The 22,005-nt window shown below is 44.9% G+C and overlaps 1 protein-coding gene and 1 non-coding gene across 17 annotated transcripts in view; one reads left to right on the forward strand and one right to left on the reverse strand.

Moving 5' to 3' along the window:
• The window catches only part of LOC118394062 (membrane-associated phosphatidylinositol transfer protein 2-like), an 86,693-nt gene that overhangs the window by 44,985 nt on the left and 19,703 nt on the right, over positions 1-22,005 (forward strand). For 15 of the 16 annotated variants that reach the window (XR_008063934.1, XR_008063935.1, XR_008063933.1 and 12 more), the window contains 9 exons: positions 2,009-2,205; positions 9,314-9,528; positions 10,397-10,518; positions 11,195-11,428; positions 11,687-12,025; positions 13,324-13,419; positions 16,354-16,458; positions 16,602-16,666; positions 21,550-21,621. Coding sequence is in view for 10 of the 16 variants with exons in the window: in XM_052461521.1 (XP_052317481.1) it covers positions 2,128-2,205; positions 9,314-9,528; positions 10,397-10,518; positions 11,195-11,428; positions 11,687-12,025; positions 13,324-13,419; positions 16,354-16,458; positions 16,602-16,666; positions 21,550-21,621 (1,326 nt within the window). In the remaining 6 variants the exon portion in view is untranslated. The remainder of the gene's footprint in view (positions 1-2,008; positions 2,206-9,313; positions 9,529-10,396; positions 10,519-11,194; positions 11,429-11,686; positions 12,026-13,323; positions 13,420-16,353; positions 16,459-16,601; positions 16,667-21,549; positions 21,622-22,005) is intronic. The other variant, XM_052461515.1, reaches the window with a different exon arrangement.
• On the reverse strand, positions 1,871-1,944 carry trnaa-ugc (transfer RNA alanine (anticodon UGC)). Its single transcript has one exon. It is a non-coding gene; the product is annotated as a tRNA-Ala (tRNA).

Below are 22,005 nucleotides of genomic sequence, written 5' to 3' on the forward strand. Positions count from 1 at the left end.
GTTATCTCTTCTCCAAACAACGTGGGCATGTCCTTCTGCACCCCCCCGGGCTCCCTCCTGTGCCCCTGCCTCCTCTGTAGCCCTCTAGCCTACTTTTATCTCCAGTGTTTCCCAGGAGAGTGGTTATTTTAAGCGGAGCACGATGTTCCGCTCTGCTTTTGTGGATGTGTTGTCCCATCTAGAGCAGGCCGCTGTGTGGAGAATAGAAAGAAATAGCGGAGGAGGAAGAGATTTAAAACTGCACAACCCTCCCACACTGTTAGCCAGTGTTGCCTGCCTCTCAATCACTGTTAAGTGTTGATGTAGAAGTGTTTATGTCGACCTGGATGGGTCCCCTCCGTGTCCTCTGTATTCTAGTGGTGCGTCACTCACCTTTAACGGGTTAAGGGGGGTGGGGGGAGCTCAGCTCAGCTCTCGACAGGTCGAGGACCTGAGCGTGGCAGGCGGCGTCACTAGGAGCCTTTCTCAAAGCCAGCCTTTGTTCAGTGGACGAGTGACGCAGTGGGAATATTAGCATGATTAGATGGAATGGCTGAGAGCCGGAGAGGACCACAGTTGCTGCTATTGGGGGGTTTGCTATGGTTATGCAATGCTGGGGTAATCACTCGTGGATGACCATGGGCTGCCAGCATCAGTCCTGCACTCTGCTCTGTGCTCTGCTCTCACAAGGTTAGGCTTCAGGAGAATAGGGAAAAGGGATTGGATCAGTGGAAACAAAGGCAGTGAATACAGATCCTGGAGACTAACTGGAGGGTATGATAATACATGATAATGGTATGATAATACAGATCGGTGATTGCATTATATAGACAATTTAGTTACAATTCAGTTGGATTATTGACACATGGTTGCCAGTGAGGACCTAGAATGAGGAACTGTTTTGACCAGAGCTCAGTGTTGTGTTTCTGTGTAGTCATCAGGTGTTGTTCTGCCCTAAGGGTTCAGCTAGATACAGTACACTCTGTCTCAGTCTCTGGCCACAGTGTTAAAAAATAACATCATGATATGCATAATTCCACATAGTAATGACTGTTAAGCAGCATACATGCATAAGGGGCTCTGAGGAAATGATGCAATGCCCCCCACTTCCAGCGGGTGAAATCCCTCTTATGCTGAATGAGCCCCCAACGTGATTGAGCAACAGGTCTGGGAGAGAGGCTGGCTCTTGGTATGTGGTGCTGAGGTGACTGTTGCTGAGGTGTTTAGAGGCTTGGCTGTTCTCCACACTCTGGTCCTGTGTGGCGGTCAGGTGCGTGCCCCCGCCCGCTGGCTCTGGACTGGGGTATATAAGAACTGAGCCCAGGGTTGGGGGGGCCTTCCTGGGGATCTGAGACGTGCAGAAAGACCACTGTTGGATGGAGTGGAGTTTCTAATCTCCCTCAGAAAGGAGCTGTGGATCTGAGCGAACGACACCGTTCCATACTGAGCGAAATACCCTCAGAGGTTCCATCTTTCCTTTCATACATTTCTGTCTTTCTGGGTGTGAGCCAGTTGAGAATGACATTTTATGTCCTCAGTTGTGAAAATAGAGGGATTTCACTGCCTAAGGCGAAGGACTGTTTTTGAATACAGGTATTTTTGGTTAGGATTTTGAACTTTTGTTCTTTGCAGCCGCACTGTTGTAGCCTTGAGGCTTGCGGAATGGTATTGTTATTTGTGGATTCATTCTGTGGAATCTGCTTTAAGAAAGTTCCTAGGTCGTGGATTTTATTTTCTTTGTGTGTTTTAAGGTCTGTTTTTCAAGACCCACTGCTGGCTAACTTTACCCACTCTATGACCAACTACCACCTAGAATCTGTTGACTTTACATTTGTGTAATGTAGCAGACACTGTTATAGTGAGTGCATACGTTTTCATACTTTTCTGTACTAGTCTCACGTGGGAATTGAACCCACAACCCTGGTGTTGCAAGCGCCATGCTCTACCAACTGAGCCACACAGGACAAAATCATCACTGTCTGTTAACTGTTCATCTATGTTACCATTATGTCTCTCCTTTCGTCCACAGGCACCACCAGCAGTGAATTGACGTGCCACACATAGAAGCCCCCCAGTCCCTCCCACCTCCAGCCCCCTCCCCTCCCTCTGTCCCTCTCCCTCCTTCTGACCCCCCACCCCAGACTCACCATGCTGATCAAGGAGTATCGGATCCCAATGCCAATGAGCGTGGACGAGTACCGCATCGCCCAGCTCTACATGATCCAGGTGTGTGGACTTGTACTAGACATGTTTTAATTGGACTTTATCAGAGGAAGGGCTTTGACACCAGCAGGAAGTCAGGCTGATCAGTCATTTCTAACAAATGGGGTTGAGCTCCAGAGCCATTGATTCTGGGCCAGTGCCGTAAGTACATTGTAAACCTCAGCAAAGTGAACAGAGAGGTAAGCCACATGGATGGGTTGTCAACAATCTGAGGCAGGCAGGAAAGGGATGGAGGAGGGATGGCGTTAAATTGTCTGGTTGGATCAGTGATCCATAGTTACGTGTCCCCCTGACCTCAGCCTTCTCTGTGCTGCCTCACTCTCTCGCTGGTGTGAAGTTTCCGTGGCCATGGTAACCATGACATCAGCAGCGTGCCGGCAGTCAGGTTTTGTTCGAGAGAGAGTGCGGCGTGAGAGAGAAGAAACAGTGGGGAGAATGGGGGGAAAACAGGGGATGAGGGGGAGAGAAGAGGGAAGAAACAGTGGGGAGAATGGGGGGGAAACAGGGGATGAGGAGGAGAGAAGAGGGAAGAAACAGTGGGGAGAATGGGGGGAAAACAGGGGATGAGGGGGAGGGAAGAAACAGTGGGGAGAATGGGGGGAAAACAGGGGATGAGGGGGAGAGAAGAGGGAAGAAACAATGGGGGAAAACAGGGGATGAGGGGGAGAGAAGAGGGAAGAAACAGTGGGGGAAAACAGGGGATGGGGGGAGAGAAGAGGGAAGAAACAGTGGGGGAAAACAGGGGATGGGGGGAGAGAAGAGGGAAGAAACAGTGGGGAGAAAACAGGGGATGAGGGGAGGGAAGAAACAGTGGGGGGAACAGGGGATGAGGAAGAGGGAAGAAATAGTGGGGGAAAACAGGGGATGGGGGGAGAGAAGAGGGAAGAAACAGTGGGGGGAAACAGGGGATGAGGAGGAGAGAAGAGGGAAGAAACAGTGGGGGGAAAACAGGGGATGAGGAGGAGAGAAGAGGGAAGAAACTGTGGGGGAAACAGGGGATGAGGAGGAGAGAAGAGGGAAGAAACAGTGGGGGAAAACAGGGGATGAGGAGGAGAGAAGAGGGAAGAAACAGTAGGGGGAAAACAGGGGATGGGGGAGAGAAGAGGGAAGAAACAATGGGGGAAAACAGGGGATGAGGGGGAGAGAAGAGGGAAGAAACAGTGGGGGAAAACAGGGGATGGGGGAGAGAAGAGGGAAGAAACAGTGGGGGGAAAACAGGGGATGGGGGGGAGAGAAGAGGGAAGAAACAGTGGGGAGAAAACAGGGGATGAGGGGGAGGGAAGAAACAGTGGGGGGGAACAGGGGATGAGGAAGAGGGAAGAAATAGTGGGGGGAAAACAGGGGATGGGGGGGAGAGAAGAGGGAAGAAACAATGGGGGGAAAAGGGGATGAGGGGGAGAGAAGAGGGAAGAAACAGTGGGGGGGAAACAGGGGATGAGGAAGAGGGAAGAAACAGTGGGGGGAAAACAGGGGATGAGGGGGAGAGAAGAGGGAAGAAACAGTGGGGGGAAAACAGGGGATGAGGAGGAGAGAAGAGGGAAGAAACAGTGGGGGGAAAACAGGGGATGAGGGGGAGAGAAGAGGGAAGAAACAGTGGGGAGAATGGGGGGGAAACAGGGGATGAGTAGGAGAGAGATACAGAGGGGGAGAGAAGAGGGAAGAAACAGTGGGGGGAAAACAGGGGATGAGGGGTATAGAAGAGGGAAGTAACAGTGGGGAGAATGGGGGGGAAACGGGGGATGAGTAGGAGAGAGATACAGAGGGGGAGAGAAGAGGGAAGAAACGGAGAGTCAAATACTTTGGGGAGAGTGTGGATACCCTGTCTTCATTAGTGTATGTTGCTAGGGCAACCCCAGGCAGCATGCTGGTCCCTGACTCATCCCCAGTGTAAGCATATTGGCTCAAGCCTGCCTGGGCCTCTCAGTACAATTGAAACTCTTCTCTGTACTATATGAGTATTGTCACTCCAGCCGGCCAGACTCCTCCTGACTCCATGTTCCACACTGCTGTCTCTCATTTCTCTTCATACCTAATCACGGTGCCTCCTTAATTGATAGTTAATTGTGAATTAATTATCGCGACTTAAATTTACAAAGATATCACAAATGCAGGGTGTAAGTGAAATTAATTAATTAAGTCGGCACTCTCTCGCTCTCTTCCTCCCCCCTCCCGCGTTTAATCACTACCCATCATATTGCTCTTTCAGAAAAGTGAGAACCTTCTCAACAGGAAATATGTCTCCCTGATTTGATACCATATGGCATGTACCAGGATATAATGCCGTCCTCCAGTCAATACAGCCAGCCAGGTAGTTGTGAGGAAGCTGAACAGAAAGCAGAGCTGAGCGATTTTAACCAGCATTTCGGTTATTTTTCGTTTTTTAAACAACTAATTGACTGATGTCGGTTAAATATTTGAATTCCATTATTTATTTTTCTTCTGTGAGCTCAATGTGCACGCTGGGCTGCAGTTTCTGTAGAGAGAAATCCGATCATGCCCGAACTGTGCGATGTAGTAGGGAGCTGTAGTTTCCAACAGGCCAATGTACTACATAGTTTAGCACAGAAAACGTGACCATTACCTACTCTTACCATAATCCATAATCCGCTGCTACATGTCCGGCCTATGTTCATTTTACGCCTGCTACATAAGAGGCAGAAGAATGCGCGATCAAGAGGGGATACGTAGAGAGCAGTTGCTTTGCAAGGTATTGGTATTCAGCAGTCAAAATAGTAGGCTTTATTTACTTTGAAGAACTACTAAAATAGTGATTTCTGTCAGACAGCATAGGCAGTAGCTCTATGGAGATGAGATGATGACTTGGAATGAAATAATAGTTATAAAATGCAACAAATACAATATTTTATCAAGGTAGGCCTTCAGCAACATGAATAACTGCTGGTTAAGAAGTGATAACCAGTCATGGGCAGTCACTACCATCAGTGACTTTTTAAAATGGTTTTATTCTGTGTTACAGCATTCAACCCACGTAATGCAAAGTGCATTTAAATATATATAAAAAATACCGAAACTTACCTCAAAAAGCACAAATCACTCTGCACCAACAGATAGTTTAATGACAGACTGTCCTCTATACTTAGTCCTTCCTGAATAGCTTCATATAATGTAGCTTCCTTCCTGAATGTAATTATTTGTTACTTACCCTTTCTGTTTGGGTTTAACTCCTGGAATCCTGTCAAAACCATGAGGAAAGACATTGAAATAGCAATGAATTGCCCCTGCCTGGATTCCCTTCCTCTTCCTTTTGCTTTGTTTCAGTTTTGTTAGAGACCCTTTATGGTTGACACACAGATCCAACCAGAACATTAGGCCTATTCCCACTGGGCACTGACGTCTGTTCAACGTCAAGTTTTTACATTTGGTTGAACTGTCAACTAATGTGAATTCTACGTCAAATCAACTAAAAGATTCACCATGTCATTGGATTAAGGTATACCACCATATTGAACGTTTTAGTTGAAATGATGTAGAACCCATGTTGATTCAACCTGTTTCTGGTTAATGGGTTCCTTTTTAGATTTCAATTTTAGTCATTTAGCAGACGCTCTTATCCAGAGCAAATTACAGGAGCAATTAGGGTTAGGTGCCTTACTCAAGGGCACAACGACAGATTTTTCACCTATTCGGCTTCGAACCAGAGACCTTTCGGTTACTGGCCCAGCGCTCTTAACCGTTAGGCTACCTGCCAGATTTTTTATCTTCCTGATGGTTTCTTGTGAGATGCAGAGCACCAAGAGCCAACCTCTAGCAGGAGAGCAGGATTGATACTGGCCAGTGGCACACAGGCTCACAGGCCACAGGCACCTGTCAGCAGGCTAATGAAGTGCCTTGCATGTGGGTGTATACACACTACAGTATGTCTGTTTGTGTAAGCTTCTGGCTGTGGGCGTGTGTGTGTGCAGCTGTGCGTACATTGGCCTATACTGTATGCTTTGCTGTGTGTGTGTGTGTGTGTGTGTGTGTGTGTGTGTGTGTGTGTGTGTGTGTGTGTGTGTGTGTGTGTGTGTGTGTGTGTGTACACTGAGTGTACAAAACATTATGAACACCTTCCTAATATTGAGTTGCATTCCACGAGGATGTTGACTCCAATGCTTACCTCAGTTGGCTGGATGTCCTTTGGGTGGTGGGCCAGTCTTGATACCTATGGAAACCCTGTTCAAAGGCACCTCAATCTTTTGTCTTGCCCAGTCAACCTCTGTATGGCACACATACTGTGGGGAGAACAAGTATTTGATACACTGCTGATTTTGCAGGTTTTCCTACTTACAAAGCATGTAGAGCTCTGTGATTGTTATCATAGGTACACTTCAACTGTGGGAGACGGAATCTAAAACAAAAATCCAGAAAATCACGTTGTATGATTTTTAAGTAATTAATTTGCATTTTATTGCATGACATAAGTATTTGATCACCTATCAACCAGTAAGAATTCCAGCTCTCACAGACCAGTTTGTTTTTCTTTAAGAAGTTCTCCTGTTTTCCACTCATTACCTGTATTAACTGCACCTGTTTGAACTCGTTACCTGTATAAAAGACACCTGTCCACACACTCAATCAAATAGACTCCAACCTTTCCACAATGGCCAAGACCAGAGAGCTGTGTAAGGACATCAGGGATAAAATTGTAGACCTGCACAAGGCTGGGATGGGCTACAGGACAATAGGCAAGCAGCTTGGTGAGAAGGCAACAACTGTTGGTGCAATTATTAGAAAATGGAAGTTCAAAAGTTCAAGATGACGGTCAATCCCCCTCGGTCTGGGGCTCCATGCAAGATCTCACCTCGTGGGGCATCAATGATCATGAGGAAGGTGAGGGATCAGCCCAGAACTATACGGCAGGACCTGGTCAATGACCTGAAGAGAGCTGGGACCACAGTCTCAAAGAAAACCATTAGTAACACACTACGCCATCATGGATTAAAATCCTGCAGCGCACGCAAGGTCCCCCTGCTCAGGCCAGCGCATGTCCAGGCCCATCTGAAGTTTGCCAATGACCATCTGGATGATCCAGAGGAGGAATGGGAAAAGGTCATGTGGTCTGATGAGACAAAAATAGAGCTTTTTGGTCTAAACTCCACTCGTCGTGTTTGGAGGAAGAAGAAGGCTGAGTACAACCCCAAGAGCACCATCCAAACCGTGAAGCATGGAGGTGGAAACATCATTCTTTGGGGACAGGACGACTGCATCGTATTGAGGGAGGATGGATGGGGCCATGTATCGCGAGATCTTGGCCAACAACCTCCTTCCCTCAGTAAGAGCATTGAAGGTGGGTCGTGGCTGGGTCTTCCAGCATGACAACGACCCGAAACACACAGCTAGGGCAACTAAGGAGTGGCTCCGTAAGAAGCATCTCAAGGTCCTGGAGTGACAGAGCCAGTCTCCAGACCTGAACCCAATAGAAAATCTTTGGAGGGAGCTCAACGTCCGTATTGCCCAGCGACAGCCCCGAAACCTGAAGGCTCTGGAGAAGGTCTGTATGGAGGAGTGGGCCAAAATCCCCGCTGCAGTGTGTGCAAACCTGGTCAAGAACTACAGGAAACGTATGATCTCTGTAATTGCAAACAAAGGTTTCTGTACCAAATAGTTCTGCTTTTCTGATGTATCAAATACTTAAGTCATGCAATAAAATGCAAATTAATTACTTAAAAATCATACAATGTGATTTTCCTTCTCTCACAGTTGAAGTGTACCTATGATAAAAATTACAGACCTCTACATGCTTTTTAAGTAGGAAACACTGCCGATTTTGCAGGTTATCAAATACTTGTTCTCCCCACTGTACATAATCCATGTCTAAATTGTCTCAAAGCTTAAAAATCCTTCTTTAACCTATCTCCTCCACTTCATCTACACTGATTTTGAAGTGGATTTAATAAGTGACATCAATAAAGGATCATAGCATTACCCTGGATTCACCTGGTTAGTCTATGTCATGGAAAGAGCAGTTATTCAGTCAGTGTCTGTGGTGCCGTGTCTGTGGTGCCGTGTCTGTGGTGCCGTGTCTGGCTGTTGAGAGCAGGGTGGGTGGCTAATGAATGACCTGTCAGAGGTAATGAGGGCTTGAGGGTTGGACACCTCACTCACCATCTCATCTCCCCACCATACCACTGATTTACTGCCTGCGCTCCTTCACTACCCTGCTCTCCATCACTACCCTGCTCTCCTTCACTATCCTGCTCTCCTTCTCCATGCCGGTAATGCTGTCTGTAATTAGTCAAATACATGTATCAGATTTTCAAAGTGGAGAATAGAAGTGGCACAGGCATTACATTTACATGTTGACTCTATTATTAACTCAGCCTCTCTGTAAATGTTGTACTGTAGTCCTTGCCCTTTGCTCCTCACGTTTTCAGCGTCCTCAGCACTTGGACTCTGTTACCTAGTGTACCTTTAGCACTCCTGTTTCCCTCATGTTTACATCATGAAGCCTCTCCCTGGTGGATCTCGCTGCGTTATGTTTGAAAAGTAAAGTCATCCAACCATTTAGTCCCCTATGACGTCTCCTTTCAGCCCCCCACTCTCCCCCTTTCTGTGGTGTACCTGGAATGTGAATATGGGAAAGGTGTTTTTCACTGAGCCGGCTGGCCAACTCTGCTGACTAAGCAGTGTAGGTCATACCTGGATGCAATGGTTATTGTCCACACATGAGTCATGACATGGTGTGTTTACAACTATCAGCTGTCTGGAACTTTACCAGCAGGGTAGAGTTTGTTCAAGCATTAGTTTTATGGCAGAAAACCTTTTGTGTGTCACCTATGTAACAAGCTAAATAACAGACCTGGTGCTTTCTAGACCTACTAGAAACAGCCTAGAGTCTAATGAAATCCGGTACTCAAGCAACATCATGTCTTGGTGATTCACCGATTCTGTTGACCACATCATCTGTGTTTTTTAGATTCATAGAAACAACATTTGTAGCAGTTGAATTGTTTTGGGGTTAGGGGGATGCCACACTTGACTCGTTGTTGTCTTTCCAGCAGTGTGCTTCTCCTGAACTCCATGTTTTAACCTGATTTCAGTCCTCAGTTGACCTTTTGACCTATGCTTCCTCACCTAACCCCTCACTGAAAATCTATTGTGATCTGAACAGAAAAAGAGCCGGGATGAGACGTGTGGCGAGGGCAGCGGAGTAGAGATCCTGGAGAACAAGCCGTACGATGACGGCCCAGGGGGAGTCGGCCAGTACACCCACAAGGTTTACCACATCGGCATGCACATCCCCAGCTGGTTCCGCTCCATCCTGCCCAAGGCAGCGCTCCGGGTGGAGGAGGAGTCCTGGAACGCCTACCCCTACACCCGCACAAGGTGTGAGACTACTGCCCCCTTCAGGAATACCACCCTTACACCCCCACGCACACAGGCATACCACCCTTACACCCCACACAGAGAAGTACTACCCTTATACCCCTATACAGTCAGGGAGCCTCCCCCACTTCCACAGGAAAAGCTTAACATGTTGAGATGGCAACCCCTTCAGTACAGTATGATGAGACGGTTTCCCTTAAGCGTATACTCAACGTCAAGCCTTATCCATAATGGAGTGATTGTTTATCCAATCTGTCCCTTCAGGAAAAAAATGTTACTAAGAGCCAAATAAAGAGCCAAGCAAATCTTCCAGAGCAGTTGTCAGAACACTGCTGAGCGTGCCAACTAAGACATGGACAGTCTTCAGGTCAGCAGCTCTGCTAGCCAGCCTGTCAATAAGAGTTGATGACCCCCCCCCAGTCTTAGTGTCTGTCTGTCTGGGGCCTGGGCAGAGCCGCAGGCGTGAGGCTGCTGAAATGAGAAGCTCCCCTTAAACACTGTCAAGGTACTGATAGACTGGAGCCATCTGCTGACACATTTATCAAAGCAGTGACAGCTCTGCTGCAGACGACTGAGAGATGGGCAGGGCTAGCACCTCTACACCTCGCCTGGAGCCAGAAACACAGAGAGAGAGTTCGGGTGAGAAAGATTGAGAGTGACAGACAGAGACAAAGACCAGCAGTAGCTAACTCTTGCCATGTAGGCATATTTTGGGCCTGTCCATCATTTAACAAAGAACCCACTCAATAACAGAGACATCAAGATGTTTCCACCAGTCATTTCCCTGTGAGTATATAGTGTGTCCAGGTCAATATATTGTGGTTATTTATTACTGTGACCTCTAAGCTTGCTGTCCTTTCTCCTCCAGGTACACCTGTCCCTTTGTTGAGAAGTTCTCCATTGACATTGAGACGTACTACAAGCCAGACACAGGGAACCAGCCAGACGTCTTCAACATGTCCCCAGTCGAGAAGAGGCTAAGGACTCTGGGTAAGAACCTGTGGTACCAGTCTGGGACAAATAGTGGGAGATTAGAAGGACACTATAGCCTCAGACCATAGTGTCCAAATTGACAGCAATGTTAGATGGTGAATTTATTTTCTCACAATGGACAACTTGCAAAATGACAGACCTATGTAATTGGTCTTGTTTTAAATAGTCATGATTAGTATTGAGGGCTTCCTGACTCATGACCCCCACAAGGTTTAGAGGGAAGCTCCTGGGCTCACACAGCAGCCAGTGGAGTAGAGGCCCACTGGTGGCCGTTTGCTACCACTGCAGCTGTTTTCCTGTTGTTGGCGGCAACAGAGAGGCTGTCACGCTGCTCAGATGCTCATGGTTTGAGGGCATGCAGTGACCCAATTTACACAATTCATTGCCAGTGTTCCTGAGATGTCATGAATGACATTTTTACCCTGGTTCATCGTCAGTTGTGGACCGAAAAGAGAAAAGGTTTGTCCTAGAAATACCAAATCCAGTGTGTACTATTAAGTGTCCTAGATTTAATTAACGTGTCAAAATAACTTGGTTGTCAAACAATTTTGTTTCGACCAACAGCCATAAACGACTGGCTATGTCATGTAGGAAAATGTGGACACCCCAACAACCCACCTGCTCATATGTACATGTTATTTTTAGCACTTGTTCACATCAGACTCTCTTGCAGACCCCATCGACATTGTCAAAGATCCCATCCCCCCACATGAGTACATGCAAGAGGAGGACCCTCGGATCTACAGGTCAGACAAGACCAAGAGAGGCCCTCTGCAGGAGGACTGGATCGAGGAGTACAACAACAACCCAGGGAAGACGCCCATCATGTGTGCTTACAAACTGTGCAAGGTGGAGTTCCGCTACTGGGGTATGCAGTCCAAGATCGAGCGCTTCATCCATGATGTAGGTGCGTATGAGATGCGATTAGGCGTTGAAAGAGTACTATGAACAATACCTTAATATATCCTTTCCCCGGTGCTGGCTATATGACTGCTTGGTCCAAGAGAAGTAGTGTTCCCATACTACAGGCATGCTGCTGCTGACTAGTTTAGCTAGCAAACTTCAGCTAAAATAGTGTCAATATGTTGGAGGGGGTGGCCAGGTGGGATGCACTGATGTTTTCCAGTGCTGTCTGTCTAAACCAATCTCCCCTCCCCTTCCTCAGGGCTGAGGAAGGTGATGGTGCGGGCCCACCGGCAGGCCTGGTGCTGGCAGGATCAGTGGTACGGCCTGACCATTGAGGACATCAGACAGCTGGAGCTTGAGACCCAGCTGGCCCTGGCCCAGAAGATGGCCCAGTTCAGCCAGGCAGAGGAGGCCACCGAGGCCAATGGTGCTGCTTCATCCCCAAACAAGAACCAGGAGGCCAAAGATACCATTAGCTCCTTAGAAACTGAGGTGGTCAGTGCAGGGGGCGGGGGAGACACTCTCCAAACAAAACGAGCAGGGCTCACCAAGCAGTGGTCCACCTCCTCCAGATCCTCCCACTCATCCAAGAGAGGAGGTGAGATGTTTGAGCCCAATCATCTGTATCCGTGTGGAGATAATGGACTGTTTAACAAGCAGGTGGTGTACAGACATCATGTGTTATTGAGTATGTATCTAGGTGCTGTATCTACACAACTACTGTCCCTGCTTTATCCAGATTTTGCGTACCTGCCTGTTCAATATACAGTCTAAGGACAAACCCCTGTCCTACAGACAGTACGTCCCCCATCCCCACCTTTAAGCACCAGTCAGAATCCTGCCTGCCACCTGGAGCCTCTCTCTCTGCCAGTCAGCCTCATTTCACCCCTTATTTCACCCCTTGCAGAAGTACAAGAGAGAGTCATGAGAAAACAAGTTTTGGTACAGCCAGCTAGCGCAATAATAATATTGCTTTTTTGTCAATAAGTTACGATATATCGTCAAAGATAATTTCCCGATATATAACTGTATAGACATTTTTCCCCCATTACTACTATTATCCCCCTCTACTGCACTCTCCTGGGCTATTTATAGCAGTAGTATTGACATCACAGGCTAGAGGAGGCTGACTCTCTTCACACTGACCCTCCGCTCCACCTCTGCTGCTCCCCTCTCTGGGCTGACAAGCACAGCTGCGCTCCCTAGCCCATGAGCATCCAGCATGGGCCAGCCAGGCTTTCAAAGAGATATTTCTGTGTGCTAATTGAGTGTCAGTGTGTCTGTGTTATGTTGGACTCCACTCTTCACGCCCCCTCCTGACCACTGAGCAATTGATCTGTGATTAAGTCAAGTATAACTGTGTGTGTGTGTGTGGGTGTGTGTGCATCAGTGGGAATATGATGCAGTTGCGTCATAAAATACGGTGGGCCTCCCGGGTGGCGCAGCGGTGGTCTAGGGCACTGCATCGCAGTGGGATTGCGCACAGGCTCTGTCGCAGCCGGCCACGACCGGGAGATCCGTGGAGCGACGCACAATTGGCCTAGCGTTGTCCGAGTTAGGGAGGGTTTGGCCGGTAGGGATATCCTTGTCTCATCGCGCACCAGCGACTCCTGTGGCGGGCCGGGCGCAATGCACGCTAACCAAGGTCGTCAGGTGCACGCACGGTGTTCCCTCCAACACATTGGTGTGGCTGGCTTCCGGGTTGGATGCGCGCTGTGTTAAGAAGCAGCGCGGCTTGGTTGGGTTGTGTTTCAGAGGATTCATGGCTTTTCAACCTTCGTCTCTCCCGAGCCCGTACGGGAGTTGTAGTGATGAGACAAGATAGTAACTACTAACAATTGGATACCACGAAAATAAAAAATAACAGCGGTACGGTTTGTTCCCCTCTGTTTTCAGCCAGCCCATCACGCCACAGCCTCTCTGAATGGAGGATGCAGAGCATAGCACGAGACTCCGAGGACAGCTCAGAAGAGGAGTTCTTTGATGCTCACGGTAAAACCACCACTTTGATATAGACCTTTTTAGAGTCCTAGAGTAGGTTACAGTAGACAACACTAGTAGTGTGTTCCATTCCCGTAACCTTACTGCTGCTTCCTCCTTTGACTCTGCATGCGTCTCTTCAACACAGATCAGTTCTTAAGCTACCCAGATACCCAGCATGCTTTTGGCCTGCGGTTGAAATAGGTGGGTGCAGCTCGACACTTGGGTTCATCTGCTGGGTGAGCCCAGGAGAGGACTCACCCCGGGTTTTGGCTTGTCCTGAAGAAGTGCTGAAATCATCACCCTCTATCTTCACCTGTTTCCCATTGACAAAACTATCTCACCCTGCCGTCCTAGACACACAACACACACTTTTACGCCCTACCTATTGCATTTATCAGACCGTTCGTAAAGACTAAGTCTGTACTTCGTAAAGCTCATCACATCCACCACACATTGCCTGTTGAGAGTCAATCATCCCTTCATGTCAATCCACAAAATGATGTTGTATTATCTGTAGGTGTATGGGTGGAAACATGATTAACTTAGATTTGTGTATATGACATAATAAAGTAGGAAGTAATGGAATAAGAATAATAAAGCAATGCATGTTTCCTAAGCATCAGTATCATTTAAATAAATGGATACAATGTGGATTAAATATGTGGATTAAATCTGTATCAACTGTTGAAACTGTTCATGAGATGTCATGAGGTAACTGCATTGTAAATGTGCATTTAGCTGCATGTTCAAATATATATAGCTGTATGCTTTTGGTGTTTGTGCTATTATTTATGTTCACAATGAGATGGTAGCTGTTTCCGGTGAATATATATTGTTGTTTCATCCCTGGATTCATCTGTTTTCCCACTAACCATCATACAGTGTGGTATGTATATACCATTATGTACACCCCAGTATGTGGCTACTGGGAGTCTTCAACTTTTCATTGGACACCTGATTGGTTCATTTCAAATCAATTAAAATGTGGAAACTAAATGCTGAAACATAATGAAATAATACTTCACTGTAACTATTTTATTATACAAGCAACCCTACTCAGTCTCTTCATGAGTTAATCCCTTAATAATGAACTCTGAAAACATTGCCATAATGAGCAAGGATTTCTAGAGCAGCAGTTTGGTGGGGTTTGTAATGTAATAGGACAGTAAGTACTGGTTCCATGGAATCTTTTCCTCATGACATTTTCCTTGTGAGCAGTACAGTAGCATATCATAAGAGCTGAGAACACCCATGCCTTGTCTCTGTATGAGCCGTTCATTAAGATTACCATGATCAGATGGTGACACGATTTATAGAGGTTACAAGGATGACAATAGCATACATACAGGCATATGCAATATGCATAAATATGTTTGTAATTAAATTAACAGAATCAAGTCTGATAGTAGGCATATAGCTGTAACATTCTGTCATCTTAGTGCCACAGTACTTACACTGTATCCATTCATGACCATTGCATGTCAGACCATGGAATGATTAAACCAATTTGACACATGAATGCTACTGCTCTGTAGCATCATTTGAATAAATTTAAGCTGAAAAGTGTTTGAGCGTACTACGATAAATGCTCCTGCTCATATAGCAGCTTTTATACTGCTCAGCTTCTTTACCTGGACTGAGCTTCTCCCTGATCTGTGCAACTGAGGACCAGCAAAACATTGTTTTGGAGGTTTGAGTGGCGACCTTTTGATAAAGCAGACGTGTATAGGCTACAGGTTGTGTAATGTGATTTCACTGAAAGATCCCAGTGGCTTGGTGATTTGATTGAGGAGGCTATGCTATTTCAAAACCACTATGGTTTCTAAAGGAACACATCTAGTTCAGGGTAGTAATTACTTTATCAGTATTATTTTTTATCCACAATGATTGGCCACATAATATCCTATGGTAGAGATCAGGGTGTACTGTATGTTTGTATCTATCTGTACTCAGCCAGTACACAGAAGCCCCTTTCACATTTGTGAACATATAAATGTCTCAAAAGTTCCGTGTTCCTTGTCACAGAATGTTTGAGAATGATCTGTGACTGGTCACCTGTGCCCAGTTTTTCAAATGTTATCTGGATTTCGCCTCTAGGGTAGGATTAAATGCATAGAAATATAATGAAAAGAAAGGATGAATCATTAACTTGAATGGGGACACCCCGGTTCTATTCAATCTATTTCTATGCATTTAATCCTATCTGATAGGCAAAATCCAGATAACTTTTGAAAAACAGGGCCCTAAATATCAGTGGTGTAAAGTACTTAAGTAAAATTACTTTAAAGTACTACTTGAGTACTATGTTTTGGGGGGTATCTGTACTTTACTATTTATATTTTTTACAACTTTTACTTCACTACATTCCTAAAGAAAATATTGTACTTTTTACTCCATACATTTCCCTGCAACCCAAAGTGGTCGTTACATTTTGAATGCTTAGCAAGACAGGACAATTGTGAAAATCAAGCACTTACCAGGAGAACACGTGGTCATCCCTACTGCCTGCCTATGTTCTGGTGGACTCACAAACACAAATGCATCTTTTGTAAATAATGTCTGAGTGTTGGAGTGTGCCCCTGGCTATCCATAAAAAAATTTAAACAAGAAAATGGTGCAGTCAGCTTTGTTTTTATATAAGGAATTTGAAATTATTTCTACTTTTAGTTTTGATACTTAAGTATATTTTAGCATTTACATTTACTTTTGATACTTATATTTAAAACCAAATACTTTACAACTTTTACTCAAGTAGTACTTTACTGGGTGAATATCACTTTTACTTGAGTAACTTTCTATTAAGGTATCTTTTACTTTTACTCAAATATGGAAATTGGGTACTTTTTCCACCACTGCTGAATATATTGTAGATGGGATAAAATGGCACATTGACTTGACAGGTGTTATACTTGGTAATATAAATCCTGTCCCTTCTCCCCACAGAGGACTTGTCAGATGATGAACAGGTTTTCCCCAAGGAGATCGCCAAGTGGAACTCCAATGACCTCATGGACAAGATTGAGGCGGCTGACGCAGAAGACAACCCTGGTATGGAGACGAACCCTATGTGTTGTATTATGGGAGATGGGCGAGACAGAGGAGATGGAGTTTGTGTCAGTGTCTTTTTTTACCGACAGTGTTATATTACTCTGATTCTCGACATTAAAGTGTGTCTCTGGATGTTTCTGCAGGAGAGCTGTACAAGGATATGTCAGGGGACTATGAGAGGGCAGCCAGCGAGGAGAGACTAGATGAGGTAGGTACTTGGGAGGGTGAAGGGCTTTTCAACTGAACATTGGTATACCAACAACACCATGACAGCCAGACCCAAAATTCGTAACATGTTACGTACAGTTGAAGTCGGATGTTTACATACACCTTAGCCAAATACATTTAAACTCAATTTTTCACAATTCCTGACATTTAATCCCTGTCAGTTAGAATCACCACTTTTATTTTAAGAAAGTGAAATGTCCGAATAATAGAGTGATTTATTTCAGCTTTTATTTCTTTCATAATATATCACATTCCCAGTGGGTCAGACGTTTACATACACTCAATTAGTATTTGGTAGCATTGCCTTTAAATTGTTTAACCTGGGTAAAACATTTCAGGTAGCCTTCCACATGCTTCCCACAATAAGTTGGGTGGATTTTTTCTGCCCATTCCTCCTGACAGAGCTTGTGTAACTGAGTCAGGTTTGTAGGCCTTCTTGCTCTCACACGCTTTTTCAGGTCTCCCCACACATTTTCTATAGGAATGAGTTCAGGGCTTTGTGATGGACACTCCAATACCTTGACTTTGTTGTCCTTAAGCCAGTTTGCCACAACTTTGGACGTATGCTTGGGGTCATTGTCCATTTGGAAGAAACATTTGCTACCAAGCTTTAACTTCCTGACTGATGTCTTGAGATGTTGCTTCAATATATCTACCTAATTTTCCTCCTCCCTCATGATGCCATCTATTTTAAGATGTGCACCAGTCCCTCCTGCAGCAAAGCACCCCCACAACATGATGCTGCGACCCCTGTGCTTCAAGGTTGGGATGGCGTTCTTCGCTTGCAAGCCTCCCCCTTTTTCCTCCAAACATGACGATGGTCATTATGACCAAACAGTTCTATTTTTGTTTCATCAGACCAGAGGACATTTCTCCAAAAAGTACGATCTTTGTCCCCATGTGCAGTTGCAAACCATAATCTGTCTTTTTTATGGTGGTTTTGGAGCAGTGGCTTCTTCCTTGCGGAGCGACCTTTCAGGTTATGTCGATTAAAGGACTCATTTTACTGTGGCTATAGATACTTTTGTACCTGTTTCCTCCAGCATATTCACATGGTCCTTTGCTGTTGTTCTGGGATTGATTTGCACTTTTCGCACCAAAGTACATTCATCTCTCGGAGATAGAAGGGTTCTCCTTCCTGAGTGGTATTTTTTATATTTTTTATTTAATTTCACCTTTATTTAACCAGGTGGGCAAGTTGAGAACAAGTTCTCATTTACAATTGCGACCTGGCCAAGATAAAGCAAAGCAGTTCAACACATACAACGACACAGAGTTACACATGGAGTAAAACAAACACACAGTCAATAATACAGTATAAACAAGTCTATATACGATGTGAGCAAATGAGGTGAGATAAGGGAGGTAAAGGCAAAAAAAGGCCATGGTGGCAAAGTAAATACAATATAGCAAGTAAAACACTGGAATGGTAGATTTGCAATGGAAGAATGTGCAAAGTAGAAATAAAAATAATCGGGTGCAAAGGAGCAAAATGAATTAAATACAGTAGGGAAAGAGGTAGTTGTTTGGGCTAAATTATAGGTGGGCTATGTACAGGTGCAGTAGTCTGTGAGCTGCTCTGACAGTTTGTGCTTAAAGCTAGTGAGGGAGGGAGATAAGTGTTTCCAGTTTCAGAAATTTTTGTAGTTTGTTCCAGTCATTGGCAGCAGAGAACTGGAAGGAGAGGCAGCCAAAGAAATAATTGGTTTTGGGGGTGACTAGAGATATACCTGCTGGAGCGTGTGCTACAGGTGGGAGATGCTATGGTGACCAGCGAGCTGAGATAAAGGGGGACTTTACCTAGCAGGGTCTTGTAGATGACATGGAGCCAGTGGGTTTGGCGACGAGTATGAAGCGAGGGCCAGCCAACGAGAGCGTACAGGTCGCATTGGTCGGTAGTGTATATGGGGCTTTGGTGACAAAACGGATTGCACTGTGATAGACTGCATCCAATTTGTTGAGTAGGGTATTGGAGGCTATTTTGTAAATGACATCGCCAAAGTCGAGGAAAGGTAGGATGGTCAGTTTTACAAGGGTATGTTTGGCAGCATGAGTGAAGGATGCTTTGTTGCGAAATAGGAAGCCTATTCTAGATTTAACTTTGGACTGGAGATGTTTGATATGGGTCTGGAAGGAGAGTTTACAGTCTAACCAAACACCTAAGTATTTGTAGTTGTCCACACATTCTAAGTCAGAGCCGTCCAGAGTAGTAATGTTGGACAGGCGGGTAGGTGCAGGTAGCGATCGGTTGAAGAGCATGCATTTAGTTTTACTTGTATTTAACCTCTTGATTCTAGCCATCCCGGATGCGGGATCGTGAATACAGCCTCAAGCTCAATACCATAACGCAACGTTAACTATTCATGAAAATCGCAAATTAAATAAATATGCTAGTTCTCAAGCTTAGCCTTTTGTTAACAACACTGTCATCTCAGATTTTCAAAATATGCTTTTCAACCATAGCAAAACAAGCATTTGTGTAAGATTATTGATAGCTAGTGTAGCATTTAGCGTAGCATTTAGCGTAGCATTTAGCGTAGCATTCAGCATGCAATGTTTTCACAAAAACAAGAAAAGCATTCAAATAAAATCATTTACCTTTGAAGAACTTCAGATGTTTTCAATGAGGAGACTCAGTTAGATAGCAAATGTTCAGTTTTTACAAAAATATTATTTGTGTAGGACAAATCGCTCCGTTTTGTTCATCACGTTTGGTGACGGAAAAAACCTGTATCCAGGAGTGTAATTCTCCAGGCAAGCTCATTAGCATAACGCAACGTTAACTATTCATGAAAATCGCAAATGAAATGAAATAAATATATTTGCTCTCAAGCTTAGCATTTTGTTAACAACGCTGTCATCTCAGATTTTCAAAATATGCTTTTGAACCATAGCTAAACAAGCATTTGTGTAACAGTATTGATAGCCTAGCATAGGATTAAGCCTGGCATTCAGCATGCAACATTTTCACAAAAACAAGAAAAGCATTCAAATAAAATCATTTACCTTTGAAGAACTTCAGATGTTTTCAATGAGGAGACTCTCAGTTAGATAGCAAATGTTCAGTTTTTACAAAAATATTATTTGTGTAGACAAATCGCTCCGTTTTCTTCATCACGTTTGGGTAAGAAAAAAAACGAAAATTAAGTCATTAAAACGCAAACTTTTTTCCAAATTAACTCCATAATATCGACAGAAACATGGCAAACGTTGTTTAGAATCAATCCTCAAGGTGTTTTTCACATATCTATTCGACAATAAGTCATTTGTGGCAGTTTAGTTAATCCTCTGAAGAAATGGAACGCGCATGGACCTGGAGATTACGCAATAATTTCGACGCAGGACACCGGGCGGACACCTGGTAAATGTAAATGTCTCTTATGGTCAATCTTCCAATGATATGCCTACAAATACGTCACAATGCTGCAGACACCTTGGGGAAACGACAGAAAGGGCAGGCTCATTCCTGGGGCATTCACAGCCATATAAGGAGACATTGGAACACAGCGCCTTCAGAATCTGGGGCATTTCCTGTATGAAACTTCATCTTGGTTTCGCCTGTAGCATTAGTTCTGGGGCATTCACAGATAATATCTTTGCAGTTTTGGAAACGTCAGAGTTTTTTTCTTTCCAAAGCTGTCAATTACATGCATAGTCGAGCATCTTTTCGTGACAAAATATCTTGTTTAAAACGGGAACGTTTTTTATCCAAAAATTAAAAGAGCGCCCCCTATCTCGAAGAAGTTAAGAGCAATTGGAGGCCACGGAAGGAGAGTTGTATGGCATTGAAGCTTGCCTGGAGGGTTGTTTACACAGTGTCCAAAGAAGGGCCAGAAGTATACAGAATGGTGTCGTCTGCGTAGAGGTGGATCAGAGACTCACCAGCAGCAAGAGCGACCTCATTGATGTATACAGAGAAGAGAGTCGGTCTAAGAATTGAACCCTGTGGAACCCCCATAGAGACTGCCAGAGGTCCGGACAGCAGACCCTCCGATTTAACACACTGAACTCTATCAGAGAAGTAGTTGGTGAACCAGGCGAGGCAATCATTTGAGAAACCAAGGCTGTCGAGTCTGCCGATGAGGATGTGGTGATTGACAGAGTCGAAGGCTCTGAGTATGAAGGCTGCGTGGTCCCATGGTGTTTATACTTGCGTACTATTGTTTATACAGATGAACGTGGTACTTTCAGGGATTTGGAAATTGCTCCCAAGGATGAACCAGACAATTTTTTTGCCCTGAGGTATTGGATGATTTCTTTTGATTTTCCCATTATGTCAAACAGAGGCACTGAGTTTGAAGGTAGGCCTTGAAATACATCCACAGGTACACCTCCAATTGACTCAAATGATGTCAATTAGCCTATCAGAAGCTTCTAAAGCCATGACATCATTTTCTGGTATTTTCCAAGCTGTTAAAAGGCACAGTCAACTTAGTGTATGTAAACTTCTGAACCACTGGAGTTGTGATACAGTGAAATAATCTGTCTGTAAACAATTATTGGAAAAATGACTTGTGTCATGCACAAAGTAGATGTCCTAACAGACTTGCCAAAACTATAGTTTGTTCACAAAAAATGTGTGGAGTGGTTGAAAAACGAGTTTAAATGACTCCAACCTAATTGTATGTAAACTTCCGACTTCAACTGTAGATGCGGTCTGGCTGAGATCATATTCAGACAAAATATCAACATTAAACATGCAGGAAGTGTGAGCTAAAGGGAAACTTAAATCCCAGTCACCCAGCCACTAAAGCGCTCAAGCCTAACAGTAGGTGTTGAAGTGAATATTCTGTGTAGGGCTTTAGTGGTGGCAGTCAGAGAGAGGTGGACTCCTTCAAGCACTCTCTGTCCTCTTGTGTTCAGATGCGTGGCTCTGTTAGCAGCCAAGCCTATAGCTCTACCATTCCCACCATCACCGTAACCAAGCACCAGTCAGTAAGTAAACTTCCTGTCCCATTGCATTATGGGCCAGAGTAGATCCACAGACACCCTAACAGACCCAGTAGTAACTGCCCTGCTCCTGTCTTTTCCCTAGCCCACCCCCTCTACTCCTCAAACCCCCTATCCCTTATGAAATATTCTCTGAACTGTAGCCGTGCCGTGGAGTGTATTGTGTACAGCCTCTGTGAAAAATGTGAGTTTTTGAACACACAAAAACTTCACATTTCCATTTTCCCTTTTTATGTGAGTGTGGTTTTGTATTTGTATACAAATGTGTCTCTGCCCTTGGTTTTTCTTGTTGTTGTAGTGGTTGGCTAAAGTTGGAAGCGTTTGCAGTGTGACCAGCTGGGGTGTAGGTTGGTCAGCGTCTCTTAATGA

This window comes from Oncorhynchus keta, chromosome 14, assembly GCF_023373465.1.
Source record: "Oncorhynchus keta strain PuntledgeMale-10-30-2019 chromosome 14, Oket_V2, whole genome shotgun sequence".
Taxonomy (NCBI): domain Eukaryota; kingdom Metazoa; phylum Chordata; class Actinopteri; order Salmoniformes; family Salmonidae; genus Oncorhynchus; species Oncorhynchus keta.